The sequence below is a fragment of the Coffea arabica genome, chromosome 11c (assembly GCF_036785885.1).
Source record: "Coffea arabica cultivar ET-39 chromosome 11c, Coffea Arabica ET-39 HiFi, whole genome shotgun sequence".
Classification (NCBI taxonomy): domain Eukaryota; kingdom Viridiplantae; phylum Streptophyta; class Magnoliopsida; order Gentianales; family Rubiaceae; genus Coffea; species Coffea arabica.
Window position 1 is genome coordinate 44,309,199 of NC_092330.1, and position 15,022 is coordinate 44,324,220.

The following is a 15,022-nucleotide window of genomic DNA, read 5'->3' on the forward strand; positions in this document are numbered from 1 at the left end:
CGTGTCGAAACCAAGTGTATATATTAGACATATCAAAAAACCAAGTGTATATTGTATGCTAGGGTCTCATACATATACTCTGATATTCCACATTACTCCAGCCAAGTATCCTTTCAGGCTAAAGATCCAACGCCTGATGCTCTTCTCACTTGAGCAGTAGGTTCATTTTAAACTTCCCCCTGCACCGCAGATTGGAGAGGAAGTTCCTCACAAGTAAAAAAGTAAAACTCGGCACGAAAGGAACATTAGAAATAGTTTGCTATACCAAAAATTCATCCCGTAATGTTGCAGCATTCAAGCTTGCATGATATTTGTCAATTTATTCTCTCAATTTGTAAGGACTGATGATATTATTGTTAAGAGAAGCGATACAGATAATATGATGGAGCAAGCAACACGCGAATCAAAACCATTATATATTAATCTTACCAACTTCCATGACTTGCATTTGCGGACGTTGGGGGTGGCCCTCCTTTGATTATTTTGAACTTTTCTAGAGTAATATCTCATGTCAACTACGTAGCAAGTTTCTTGAAGTATTACTACTCTTATCTAGCTTGTGAAGCCTGTCCAGAAAAGGTCGCATTCGGTAACTTGACGTTATTCCGTTTTACTGGTCTCGTAGCCCACAAAATTCTCTCTGGCCTTCCTTTAGCTTACTCCATTTCTACTGTCAGTCCCGGTTTTTCACAGAATTCTCTTTTGATAGTAGTGCATGTCTCGCTGGTCGCGAGACGGACACGTGCGGGCTATGTTTGTCGGAAGTGTTATAGTTTGTTATTTTTCATAAATATGCAATCCAAACAAATGATTCCGCAATGATTATATGACTTCTCGTGATTTTGTTCACAAACAAAATTATACTATGCTCCTCGTGACACTTTGGTGTTTTGCCCTTTCTTCTTTCTTTTTTTTTTTTTTTTTGGGGGTATCATATGACTCCGTGTTTTTTTTTCTGATAATACGTTTTTCGACTAAACGAGTAGCATCATTCTGTAACCATTATGTACGAGCATTAAAGTCATTTCATCAAATTTGGATGAAAAGTTCATCATTAACGTTTGACTAGTTAATGATTGCAGCAAAGATGAGAATTCCTTTTTTTTAAACATTTTACTCTCCTGAGTGGAATCCGACTTGCTTGACATGCTTGCCGATTCTGTATTCTCCACACTGCTTCCAGGCTAAAATTCTACGACTGTATCAGCATAGCAAGAGATGGAATACTCCAAATTTAAAAGGAAGAAGGCATCAATAAGAATAAGATTTTACTTGCCTTCCATGCTTAACTAATCTCTGATTCTTTGCCTTTTCATGATTCCATCCAATTCGACGAACTCTTAACTCTTCCTTGAAGCTATCTCTTCACGTGGGATCAATCCAGAACAAAGCATTTCTCTTCATCATCTTGGACGTCCCAGCTTTAACCTCCACAACCACCCATGTATCCTCAGCATGAGACCAACCCCCATTTTCTTCCACAACCACCATATCCACAGCTCCAAGAACAGAGGCCAAGGCTGCCGCCACAAGGCCCTAGACATCCTGATGGCCATTTTACTCAGCCTTCACCACGGCCACATGATACCCATCACCCTCATTTCCAACCACCCCTCCAGCCACGTCCATCCAGACATCACCTGCCGCAACCAGTTATTCCACCCAAAACCACGACTCATCGTAAACACGGAGGCGAAATGCCCCTACCGCAGCTTCATCAGGGAGGACATCATTTCGGCCAACATGGTGATGACCCAGAGCAGGACCCAAGGTCGCAACAAGGGCAGGGCCAACAGCGGCCATCTCCTCTTCCAGTGAATACTACACGTAAGGCTAGACCTGTAGCCTGGATAATTGCTGCATTTTGTACTCTGTTTTGGATCATAGTCATAGTGGCAGGTCTAGCAGTACTGATCATCTATCTAGTCTATCGCCCAAGGCTTCCAAAATTCGACATCTCAACGGCAACTCTGAATGCAGCCTATCTTGACACGGGGTATCTTCTCGAAGCTGATCTTACCATACTAGCAAACTTCACCAATCCAAACAAGAAAGTGAATGTGGACTTCAGTTATGTGATAATGGATCTTTATTATGAATCAAACTTAATAGCTACGAGATATGTTGAGCCCTTTACGGCACATAGGGGTCAATCCATATTTGAAGATATTCACATGGTTACTAGTCAAGTTAGGCTTCCCATTGCCCCAAGCCAAGGTCTGGCGAGGCAAATGAACAGTGGAGGAGTGAAGTTTGACGTGAAGGGTCTGTTCAGAGCAAGGTCGAACTTGGGTGGAGCGTTGAGGTATTCTTATTGGCTGTACACCCATTGCATTATAACGCTAACTGGTCCTCCCTCGGGTGTATTGATAAGCAAAAAATGCACAACAAAGCGTTAGAAGGAAACTTGACAAAGAGGTGAAAATTGGTGAGCTGAAGAATCTATTTTGTGGGAGAGTCTAGTTTTAGAAACGGCTGATCTGCAGTTTGTCATTTTCTTGGTTGACATGGATGTCATATTCTGTCTTTAAGACGACTTGGATTTAATTTGTCATCTAGTCCTTTGTTTGAATAAGATTTGAAACAAGTTGATATCTACCGGAAAAGCATGTCAGAAGGGGCTTCCTTCCTGGAAGATTATCGTCTTTTCCAGCTGCCTGCAATAACCCAAAAAAGTAATTGAGATCAGGCATTCCAACAGGAGCAAATACTGAATGCGTCTGCGAGTTTGATATTCCATGCAAGGTTTCTTCTTTCCATTCAGCTCGTACTCTTCCTAGTCTGTTTCGTCTGCTAATAGTTGACGCACTACTAGACACTAGCATACAACGACGCGAGGGTTATTTCCTCCTCCTTACTTCTTAATTATAACAGCGAATAATTCACCAAGTAGAACACATCGTACACGAGCACAGCTATGGTAGATCTGGTTATCAAAGTAGATCAGAAACGGCAATCTGATTGTATTATTTTTGCCTCTTATTTTGCGAAACCCAAAACCATTAAAATCTCCATAATTACCACTTCAATTCTCTGAAGGTTTCTCTTTTGTGTACTGACAAAAAATTGACCAAGAACATTTTACAAGATGAAGAATATCCAATATGAATATCATAGTACGAGCAAAGATCTCAATATATTGCAACGGATTATTTACTATATCACGGATTCAGTCGCAAATCGAATCCATATTCCAAGTACAAATTGCTCACAATTTGAATGGTCTCTTCCACTTTTAAGATCTTCGGAATTGATCTCTAGTAAAGAAGGGATGCCTCAGAGCTTCATGAGCCGTCATCCTTTGTGAAGGCTCATACTTGAGGAGCCCTTGCAGGAGGTCAATGAGATCCCCAGCTGAATGATCCACATGCTGCATCACTAAATTCTGCAATGCTAATAAACTATAAGTAGAAGCGAGAAGAACAAAAAGTAGGATCCTCAAAGACCATAAAATGAAAATGAAAAATATAAGAAAGACAAAACATGACAACCCACCTGAAGGCGTGGCAGCTTCATGACAGCCTTGATACTTTCCCTGGAGGTTGCACCTTCAGGCCAGTCAAGTCTACCTCTTCGTACAAATTTCTCAGCATGTCGGCTACATCAATCAAGTAAAATTTTAGCCTAAGGAGAGCCAACCATAACAAAGATATGAACTTCAGCATCAAACACAAACAGGCCACTCACTCCACTCTTTTCAACATGTTTTGTGGTAAAGGCCCAAGTACTCTCTCCATCATGGCCAGGTGCTCCAAATTCTCGTGTGTTTGAAACAAAGCTTCACCCTGCCGAATGAACAGAGACTTGTATGATAAATATAGAGCATTTCCTGCATAAACTCTCTTGAGCAACAGTATGCAGCTATTTAACCAACTGGTAAATTAACTACTCAGTCAGTCAAAATACCGAGCATAACTCCACCAAGATACAACCAGCACTCCAAATGTCACAAGGATAACTCCAACCTAGACCTGAAACAAACAGAAAAATCACCACTGAGTCACTTTCAAAATATGTAGGTCCATCATCACTGGAGCAAAAGGACATCACCATACCAAGAATAACCTCAGGTGCACGATAGTGTCTAGTAGAGACAATATAGTTATGATCCTGGCGCTCATATGCAGTGCTACCAAAGTCAATGACCTTAATAGCACTTGACTTCGGCAACCTCTTATAGACCGACCCATCTCTTGATGACCATGGTGCAACCTGCAAATACTGACCGCCAATAGAACTTTTAACAGCAGATTGAAGGGGAAAGCAAAAGGGAAAAAAAGAAACAGAATATACTGAAGATGGAATATACAATACCCAGAGATGCAAAACGCACAGAGACCATTAAGAAAGCAAGGAACTACAACTATTGTTGGAATTTAGAAGCTTAATGTACCTTGTAGTCAGGTACTTTGATGTATTCAGGAGAGACAAAGAGAATGTTCTCCGGCTTCAAGTCAGTATGAATGAGACGCATATCATGCATAACTGCAGCAAAAATCAACATAAACACTCATAGCATCACAATCTCATAAAAACAAAGCTCGTGACATTACAAAACTCAGCAAAGCAAAAACATGCAGCATGAAAATAACAAGTTCAGATATAACACCAGAAAATCAGAATGGAAAAGAGAATGAGATGGAAGCTACAAACACGTAGGCTACCAAAGCAAACAGCTTCATATATCCTACTAGAGAGTAAGTGACAGTTTTGAGACACACATGCTACACATTCCAATAGTTGTCTGCCAATCTCACGGACTAGGTCAACCGGGAAAGAGCGGTAATGGTTTTTGCGTAGAAAATCGAATAAGCTTGGCCCAAGCTTCTCAAACACCTGTGGAGACCATTTAAATACATTCACAAGCCAAAACCCCCCAGAAGATTTATAAAGTTAGAAAATCATATTGGTATACTTACTAAACAAACATGGTTACGATAGTCAAACCAGTTCCGTAATTGGACACAACTGCAAGGAATAAACTCACTTAACCACCCAGAAATTCACAATTGCGTGAAGAAAAAGTCAATTAAACATACTGTGGAAAACAGTGTAGAGGTGAGCTTACCGGCCGCCACTCCTGTCATACCGCCCAAGCAACTGGAGCACATCAATTTCTATCATCGCTGCTTCACGATATTTCTTGATGCTTCGAACGATTTTAATTGCAACCATCTCCCTGGCTTCCCTATCCCAACATTCTAGCACTTGACCAAATGTACCTGTCACATTAAAGGAGCATACTCTCCATAAGAGGAGAAATTATGCGAATAGACCATAATAGTTATAGGTAGGGGTGCAAACGAATCGAGCCGCTAGCTCGACTCGAGCTCGATCAATATCGAGCTTGAGCTGCTCAAAACATTAAGCTCGTTAGCTCGCGAGCTCGAGTATATATATATTTATTTTTTGTATTTTTATTTTTAATAGTAAAATTACATAAATATCCTTAATATTTTATTATTTATTAAAAAAAAATATTATTTTATTTATTTTTTAAAAAATAAAATAATTATTTTTAATTTTTTTCGAGCTCGAGCTCGGCTCGAGCTCAAGGTTGAAAATTACCAGCTCGTCGAGCTCGAGCTCGATGAAATTAAGTCAAGGCTCAACTCGATAAGGCCAAAACTCGACTCGGCTCGACTCGTTTGCAGCCCTAGTTATAGGTGTTTAAAAGGATCTTCTATAGAAGTGTCAAGACTTACCTTCTCCTATCTTTCTTAGAATCTTATCTGCAAGCACAAAAACAGGGTAAGGAAACTAACAATTTCAACCAGACAACAAAACAGACATTAACAACATCAAAAGCATATTTTCAAAGAGAACTCTGTTAACATAACAATACAATAGTTTTTAGATGCACTCTTCTAGGAGAAGCCCTAAGGTGAGGACGGGGTTGACCAAAGGATCATTTGATTGGACAGCACTATCCCAATCACAAAGCAAGACATCATTTATTTGGTCATCACACTCCGGTACTATAGCAAGGAGCACCAAGTAAACCAAATGAAATAAGGGTTCCTCAATTTTCTCTTCTACCTAATAAAATTCCAAAAGTTACCAATCGCAATGCAGATTTTAAAATTATATTTTGAAGTTGTATAATGTCTCCATTACGTTTCAATTTTCCTGTATTGATCATTCTTACCAACCTTTTTTTTTTGTTTGGGGGGGGGGGGGGGGGGAGCTTAATCGTCTTTTAGTTAGTTCTTTCTTCCCTCTTCATTTTCCTCTCTTCAAAAATACTTAGAAAGTTGACAGAAGAAAAATGTATCGAGAAGCATGCAGAAACAGAATCATCACATAGATGTACAGATGCCTAAATTTGAACAAGAAAATAAACTGTAATTACAGCGAGTAGTTAAATTCTCTCCAAGCTCAAACATGTAATGTCCATCTTTATCATCATCTCGCCACGGGGGAGATCCTCTTTGAGCCACTCCCTTTACATATAGATTACCATGGTCTTGAGGTACCCTTGAATGCCCAAAGCTTGACACATTGCCAACCTCTTGCCCATAATATATTCCTGATTGGGCCTACACACAGCCATTCATTCATATTTTGCCAAGTAAATATCAAATAAAAGCTTCTCCCTCAGCTACTGATTACATTTCAAATCAAATTACTTTTGATCTCCCTCAAAAGCAACATGGACAAGAAATTACCAAAGTAATTATCAATCATAAAGTTTTCAGAGCTCATGAGCCAATCTTATTAAGGGCTCGTTTGGGGTTGCGGTGGCTTATTGAAAAGTACTTTTCTAGTAGAGCTTTTAATAAAAGTACTTATCAACTCCTTAAGTGCTTTTAAATATATTGTTTGGAGATATAATTCAATAAGTACTTATTGTATTCGATAATGTGTAATTTGAAAATTTTTAAAAGTGTTTATCTCTTATTTGGTTCATAATATAGGATAAGATGATTAAATTTGATGTTTTATTTTTTAAATCACAAAATCTACTCTAAAAGCACCAAATTTAAGCTTTTGCTAAAAGTGCTTTTAACGCTAAAAGCTCTACTCTTAATTTTATAGGATGATATTTACCAAACACTTTAAAAGTACTTTTAGCACTTAAAAGTACTTTTTTTTTACCAAAAGCACCGCAACCCCAAACGGGGCCTAAATAACAACACTGAAACAACATAATAAAAAGAAAAAAGTTAAATAAACATTTTTTTTCAGACAAGAAAGAATTTTTAACAGGTTTCCTGCTAATGCTCGCTTAAAAAAGAATTCTGATCTTCATTAAGTCCAACTTAGCCTTCTTAAAATTCAAAAGCCAAGATTTTTATCTCAACTAGACCTGATATATATCATCTCAAGAAAGAGATCAACAATATATATCGTTGAATTTCAGAGTGACGCAAAAGAGGGACCAAAGTAATCACCATACACACACACACACACACACAAAAGAGCACAAAGATAGTCAACTGCAAAATTATAAGGCTTCCATAAAAAATCAATGAAAACATGTTTATGATATCAAAGTTGCATTCCCAGTCAATCTACAAATGAAACATCCGATATGCAAAACTTGTACTTCCTTCTTTTTGTCATATTCTCGATTTTTCATTTCTTGATATTAGTTAGTTAATCAAGCTACAAATTCTAGAAAAACCATAATTGAGTAAAAAAGTTGCCAAATTTATTGACACCCCTGCTAAAATGGCTCAGAAAATTAAACTAAAAAATAAATCAATAAAAGGAAGTGGGGGAAGAATTTCACCTTCGGGGTATGAGATGGGTCCCAAGCTAATCTGGGACGCTTATTTGGTCTCCGATCCATATGAGAATGTGGATAATCCGACATGAACTGCATTTCCATAGATCAATTTTAGCTCGAGCATAGAATCAGAGAATGGGGGTTTGAAACCCTAACCCTAGATTAAGGGCCAAAGGCTCCCTGATGTGATTGAGGTGTATCAGAGTTCCTGGAGCTCCAGACCGTTGAGATTTATTCGGACGTAGGATTGACTGGAGGATCAATCCAAGCCGTCCATTAAGCCATGGTTAATGTTTGGTTAAATGTTGGTTGGGTTTGTCAACTGTGGTTGAGTTAATTTTATCCATCTCTGTATTTGCTTAATTTGTTCTGGCGACCCTTTTGTTTTGGATATTCTACATGACCACTGAAATTATTCATCCTCCCTATTGATGCCATCTTGTTCTTTCAATTTTCTTTGTCTGGGAATGCTCCAAATGTTAATCTCCTCGCTTGTGATTTGTGAACCCATGTCCTAAGGACAAGAGCACCAATGATAGAATTTCACCGGATTGAAATTTTAATCTGATCAATTTGTTTTACAATTTTAGTTATGTCCGTTCGTTTCACTAGATTAGAACTTCTGCAAACAGGAACTAAACTATAAGATTATTAAGGTGATAAAGAGTTGTAATGTTAATTGACCGTTTGAGAAGATGTAATCAACAAAATTTTATGCAAAGGTTTTGAGGATTGCTTCAAATTTCAAAGCATAGACGATGATTTTACAATAATTTTCCCAAATCGAAATTCTATGGATATTGGTAAAGGAAAAATTGTGTGAACAGAATTTTCTACTTGAACCTAAAGCTTGAAACACTATTAGTAACTAGGTAACTACGTGAATATATATATATATATATATATATATATATATATATATATATATATTAATCTTCTTACATCCTTTTCACCCACCCTCAATTAAAGATCCTTCTTGCACCCGTTCCACCACCAATTGACAATTCGAACCTTGAACCTAAACAAACTCTCTTAAGAGCGATTCCCTGAATTATGTTATTCATTCTGCTCTAAAGGTGTAAGTTTTAGACCAGACCTAATGATGCATCTTCACTTTATGATGACATGTCAACACTAGCCATAGATCAGAGATACAAGTTCATACAATCAAGGCAAAATGTGAGCCATCTTGAAGAATTAGCGAGGATAAACATCATGGGGACAAACTGATGCTCAAAACAATTGTAAATGATGGAGATTCCTGTCTCCTGAACAAAAAGTTCGCTTGATGTTTAAGAGTTCGTGTCTAGTGTGTGCAGGTTAACAAGATGGCTTCATCCTTCACCTGACCAAGGTCCTAAAGAATGAATCTACTATACACCGCTGTTGTCTAACAGCTCAGATCTTGGAAGATTACAATGCATACATCTGGGGAGAAAACAAAATACTGTATGAGAGAGAATCGTAAAGTAGAAATTAATAAAAGAAAAGGAATTACTAGAGTAAAGGTTCAGAAAGCTCCATTTCGTTGGTATTTTCCTGCTGTATTTCAGCTCGGTGGAAGCCTACAAAATCTAACCCAAGCCATTCCCATGGCCAGCACATATATCTAGGCCTGGATAGGCCTGATCTCGATGTTTCCCTAGTATCCAGCTCTTCAAGCTGACGAGTCAGTTCTTCCACTCTATCCCTCAACCTAGTTGCCCTTATATCAGCCAATTTCAAAGATTTCTCAGCCGCGTCCCTAGCAGCCATGGCAGCAGCTGCCGTTTCTTCTTTGAACTTCAGCTTTTTCTCGGCCTCAATGACAGCTTGCTTGGCCTCTTCAAGTTCCTGGCGTATGGCTAACAACTGCAACGATATTCAGAACAATGTCAGCAAAGTATTATTGTTGACATGGTCTTTCCTAGAAGCATATATCACAACTTATATGAACAACTTTTATGATGCAGAGAACAGAGCTTTCCATTGTGCCCAAAAAAAAGGGACGTAGAGCAGTCATGGACCAAGTATTCTCAAACTTGCATGAATATCCCAAAACCTCATTTTTAAATTTGCAATTCTAAACTTTGTTAATAATTTTCAACAAATGTGCAAAAAGTACCCAATAATTGTAGTCCCATATTTTATAAAGGAGAAAACTAGCAATCTATAGGACCCAATCACGACAATGGATCATTTTCAACTTTGAGCCATACAGTAGTATTGCTGGACTATACTAGCCTTTTTTTTTTTCTGTTTTTGTTTGGGAAAGAGACTATACCGTCACGTCCTCACATTCATTCAAACGAGATATTTCTGGAAGAAAACGCATCAGTCTCCCAGAATGGGAGCCTGACAGGTTACATGATAGAAGAACAGAAGTCCCTCTCTTGCAGTAAACTTTTACTTTCTCATTCATGTGATGGTCTAATTGTTTTGGCCGGGGGAAAATGGACATGCAGACTACGGAGACGCAAGGGAAAGGGGTGCTAAAAGTACAGGGAATTTTATTTTAAGCATCCAAACTAACAAAGATGAACAACAGTAATATGTATCTCTACCAAGCATTCCACCCAATGATCAAAGTACAACATAGAGATTCATTTTTCTTGAATCAAGAAAAAAGATAGAACAACTAAAAAGATCTCTTGACAAACCAGAGAGGGCAAATCATATTTCTGTATCTTAAACAACTACAATTAATTCGTCGTACTTAGATCAATTCATAGAGATAAGTGGCAAAAATCTACTAAGGTTTATAGGAGGTGTGGGAAAGATGTATCGAATGCCCATGCATAGATTTGGCATGCTTTTGATGACAAGGAACCAACTTGGGAGTTGATTTGAATCCTATCGAGTTTGTTTCTTGATTTTCACCAGCAGGGGTATTTTAGTAATTTGGTTAGCTGCAGGATTTTTATGTTTATGGTAATTTTCTGTTTAGTAATTATTTTTGGTAATTAGTATTTTAGTTGTCATGGGGGAATAAGAAAACTTAGCTTTCTACTAGAAATTTATTCTAGGTAGGAGTCCTAATTAGGATTGGAGTTGGCTTTGTTCTAGTACCTAGAAATAATGACTTCTCCACAAAGGGAAGTCAGATTTTATCATTAATAAAATTTTCCTCCCGGCTCAATGTCTTTCTTAGGATTGTGTGATACATCCTACTTTAGATGTGACGCCTAAAGATTCCTAGGAGTGATTCGTAGAATTGCTAATCAGATTTTCATCTTGTTAAAGCATATTTTCTCAGTCTATTCCAAGTCGCTATTTTAAATTCGAGTGAAATTCCACATCTGAGCTTTTCTACAAAGCTGTTGTGCCTACCAAGTCTTCGTGCTGCATCATCAATTCAGCCTTGCTTTTATACATATCAAAATGGTACAATAAATATTATTATCACTACTGAGCTTCTCTCAAGCACAAGTGTTCCTTCTTTTAGGTTGGCATTCATTTCCATCATGCTTGGCCAAATGTCCTACTATTCTATCACCAGTAAATGGCAAAAATGATCACTAAATTATCTAAAATGGCACAGTTTGGTCACTGAACTGTGCAAACATTTTACTCATTACCTGAAAGCATTAAAAACAAAAAACACCCAACTCCTCAGAGCAAATAACTATAAATGTTATTGTTGTACACCTCTTCCATCAAAAAAAGGGGAACAAAGAAATTCAGAATTCACCATCATTTATTCTTCATGCATAAGCACTACTACAAGTAAGATTGAAATAGAAGAAGAAACTGCAGGCAACACATATAAATCATGTAATACTACTCCTGGGGTGAAGGTAGTTATCATATAAGTGGAAATCTTTAGCAACCCTGCGCTCAAATTACACTGCATGCTCAGTAAAGTATGAAGATCCCAAGTGAAAAGATGTGGTAAAGGCATACAGTGTAAAGGTCCAAAGTTAGAATCAGAACAAAAATTACCTGTGACGTGTACTCTTGTTCAACAGCTTTACCTGCATCTGCTTCTTGTTGTGCAGCCACCTTCCACCTTGTGATTTCTTCTTCAGCAGCAGAAATGTCAAGCATAAGGCCTTCAACCTAGATTCAATTAAGAATATCAATTTAGAGTTATTTCAGATGTACCAATGAAAAAGACTACAACAAAAATAAGGGCCAAATGCCAGTCAATCTCTGGAATATGAAACTACATAATGGTAAAATAGCATATTGAAAAGAACAGCAGATATACTAACATTAGAGTTTGCAACTCGCTCCTTCTCTTCAAGCTCATCCACACGCTGCTTCCAATGATTGAGCTCTTTTGTTTGAGATTCCACTTGCTCCTTCAATAAATTTGACTCTGCCCTTAATTCAGCAAAGAAATATGTCACAGAGAGAGAGAGAGAAAGAGAATGACTGATTGTTAGCACAGAAATTTGCTGGCAGTATCCTGAATTTCAAAGAATCTACATGCACCGGAAGAGGAAGGAGGGGGGAGGGGGGGGGGCTCAAAATAAATTAACTCTACAAGACATACAATTTACTATAGATGCTGGAAAAGCCTTGATCAAGGTTTCTTTCCATAAAGACCACAATATCCTCATCATTCACTAACGAAATCTTCTCTGATATGTGATTATTAGAAAACAAACCAAAAACTTGTTACCATGTCTATGAGTAAGCTAGTTTGGCTATTTCTTAACTGGAATGGGAAAATTTAATAACAGCATTCTGTGTCATGTAATTTCAATCTTAAGGAACTTCTGAAGATGCATAAAAGTCAAGGTGACTTTTATTGTCTATCTCATTTATCAACAAGGCAATGCCAATTGTAGATAAGGGCAGTAGGGCTAACAGAAGGTACCTTAGATCATCCATAGAATGCTTTAGCTCAATGATCTCAACCTGAGACTGTTTAATGATATTCTCCAAAGCACCAGCCTTCATTGATGACATATAAGAATAGTCAGTAAAGAAGAAATGAAAATTCAAAAATTCATTCCAGAATAATCAAGGCAACCAAAAAGAACGTACTTACCAAGGCATACACTTCATCTTCCTCTGCATCCACAGGAATAACTCCATCACTAGGAGCTGGAACTTTGCCCTCCCCAAGGTGATTGCTGAACTTGTAATCTATGCCAGCTGCTTTTAGCCCATTTTCTGCAACTTTGAACATTTCATTTGTCCTTGAAGACAAATCCACAGACGTTCTCCTCGACAAAGTACTTCTCAACAATGATCCGATCTGTTCTTTCTCCCTCACCAACTGAGAAACCATTTCATCTCGACTTTTGACCTCCCCATTCTTCTCCTGTATCAAATCTCTCGTTCTTTCCACAACAAATCTACTAAGTTCATATATAGACTCCATTCCTGCCAAAGATGCCTTAATGTTCTCCTCCAAATCCGTTTCTTTTGCAAGAAACAAAGATTCCGATAACTCAGAGTACTTGTTCGCATCCACTATTTTCACAACATTTGATATCTCTTCATGTATTTTGGTAACATAATTCAACTGTTCGATCAGTAACGACCTCTGCAACCCCATTTTCGATTCCATGCTTCTCAACTTGTCATCGTACTCAGTCACCAAGTTCCTCAATCCCAACTCTTCCCTCTCCATCACACTATGCTTCTCGGCCCATTCCCTTTGCATTTCAACCAATTTGTCATCCTTCTCAACCACTGATCTCTCCAAACTCTCAACTTCCGAGCTCTTCCTCAAAACCTCCTCTCTCAACCGACTTATGGTGGCCTCAAGCTGCGAAACCTCAATAGCGATCTCGTAATTCCTCTGCTCCATCTGCTCTCGAGTCTCATTCCGCGACTTTGTAGTCAATTCAATCTGTCTCAAAAGCTCTTCAACAATCTCATTAGTCCTCTTAATTACTCCGTAAGCCACTGCGGGCAATCCAGAGTACTTGTGCGACTTGGGCAATCCACCAGCTGTGAAATTCTTGAAATTGCTCACCTTTCCTGATATTTTCTCAATCCCACTCACCAACATTGATGCAGCAGTCTCAATCTCCGACCTCGACGAATCTTTTGCTTTCGAGACGTCCTCCAATTGCTTAAAAACCTCATCTTTACCCTTATTGGCTTCCACCAATTCCGACGTCACTTCCCCAACTGTCTTCAACGCTTCCTCTTTCTCCCGCAACGCTTCGTCCCGCTGTTTTGAGCTCTCATCACGCTTTCGTATAGCTTCGTGAGCCAGAACTTTAAGCCGATTGAACGATACCTGCAATTCCGATTTTGAATTCTCCGCCGCCTCCCGCGCTTGCCTCTCCCGATCAAGCTCCACCAGGAGCTCTTTAAATTTCTCGACGGAAATCTCCTCCGGCGCCGTCGATTTTACATCAATCGACACCGGATCGTCCTCCTCCACGTCGCTTAATACAGCATCCTGCTCTTCATCACCGGCCCCCGCCATTAATTACTGAACCCCAAAAAAAAAGCAAAAAAGAAAAAAAAAACCTAATTTTCCACTGACAAATCACTTCGCTACAACCGGCGGCTTCCGAAGTCTTGCTAACGTCAATAATTGTCCAAAAAAACAAACGGGGAATCGATAACTTAAATCAGATATTAAAGAACGACGATTTTCAGGTTCTGAAAATGCGAGTGAAACTTGAGAGCCGAGCTGGAGATGCAGAGGATCCAGAGACAGCTAAACCGAGACCAACTACCAGTCTGGGTTCGGTTAATCGGGTTTATTCTTTACTCGATGCATTTTGGCTTTTGGCTTATTGATTATTGTGATGGTGACGCGTGGGGGGTTTGGACGGCTGGATTGGGAATTAAAGAGAAGTTTTTGGAGTTATTGGTTTTCTTTCTTTTCTGGTGAGTCAGAGTCACGGTGACGGAGACTGACCAGCAGATGACGGAGCGGAGAAGGAAGCTTCCCGCTGTTGGCTTGGCGGGTGCACGGCTATGTCAAAAATGCGCCCAAGTGCCAGTGAGTGGGACCTGACCTATTTGATGATATCGAATTTACAGTATATTTGTTCCCAGGATCCTTCTTATTATAAGTTATAACCTCTCATTCAATCAAGTTTCCCAAGAACTTGCACAATAATAAATGGATCAGGGAATTTCCAATTCAACTTTTAAAATGTTACTATAACTTCGATGTGAACTGAATTTTATTAACTTATACTATAACTAATTTAGAATTACATTAAAATTATAAGAACTTACATTAAAAATCATTACAACAACTGAGCTGTGCTGAATTAGACAGAATAAATCAACAAGTGAAGCATTATTGTTGACTAATTAATAGTCCCTTCATGCAAAACTGGGAAAAAGATAGAAAAACGAGAAATGTTCATCTGACTTCTCAAG

At 38.6% G+C, this 15,022-nt stretch overlaps 3 protein-coding genes across 5 annotated transcripts; 1 reads left to right on the top strand and 2 right to left on the bottom strand.

The window, feature by feature from the left end:
• The first annotated feature begins 1,327 nt into the window (after positions 1-1,327).
• LOC113717141 (NDR1/HIN1-like protein 13) lies at positions 1,328-2,528 on the top strand. Its single transcript, XM_027241805.2, has one exon. The coding sequence runs from the start codon at positions 1,443-1,445 to the stop codon at positions 2,397-2,399; it is 957 nt and encodes a 318-aa protein (XP_027097606.1). The 5' UTR covers positions 1,328-1,442; the 3' UTR covers positions 2,400-2,528.
• Positions 2,529-3,008: 480 nt separating this feature from the next.
• Positions 3,009-7,966, bottom strand: LOC113717139 (serine/threonine-protein kinase AFC2-like). Of its 3 annotated transcripts, none has more exons than XM_072070811.1 (12): positions 7,736-7,966; positions 6,353-6,539; positions 5,706-5,732; positions 5,069-5,222; positions 4,920-4,968; positions 4,722-4,836; positions 4,394-4,485; positions 4,056-4,212; positions 3,907-3,971; positions 3,688-3,785; positions 3,496-3,598; positions 3,009-3,385 (listed from the first exon to the last, which is right to left on the bottom strand). In XM_072070811.1, the coding sequence occupies exons 1-12, from the start codon at positions 7,832-7,834 to the stop codon at positions 3,236-3,238; spliced, it is 1,296 nt and encodes a 431-aa protein (XP_071926912.1). In that variant the 5' UTR covers positions 7,835-7,966; the 3' UTR covers positions 3,009-3,235. The 3 variants fall into 3 exon arrangements, with proteins under 3 accessions (XP_071926912.1, XP_027097603.2, XP_071926913.1); XM_027241802.2 differs by having other exon boundaries at positions 4,056-4,221; positions 7,736-7,965; XM_072070812.1 differs by lacking the exon at positions 6,353-6,539 and having other exon boundaries at positions 4,056-4,221; positions 7,736-7,874.
• A 928-nt stretch (positions 7,967-8,894) lies between these two features.
• On the bottom strand, positions 8,895-14,654 carry LOC113716922 (uncharacterized protein At3g49055-like). Its single transcript, XM_072070845.1, has 5 exons — positions 12,711-14,654; positions 12,537-12,613; positions 11,926-12,037; positions 11,654-11,770; positions 8,895-9,583 (listed from the first exon to the last, which is right to left on the bottom strand). Exons 1-5 carry the CDS (start codon positions 14,106-14,108, stop codon positions 9,230-9,232), a joined length of 2,058 nt encoding a protein of 685 aa, XP_071926946.1. The 5' UTR covers positions 14,109-14,654; the 3' UTR covers positions 8,895-9,229.
• Between the last annotated feature and the right edge of the window lie 368 nt (positions 14,655-15,022).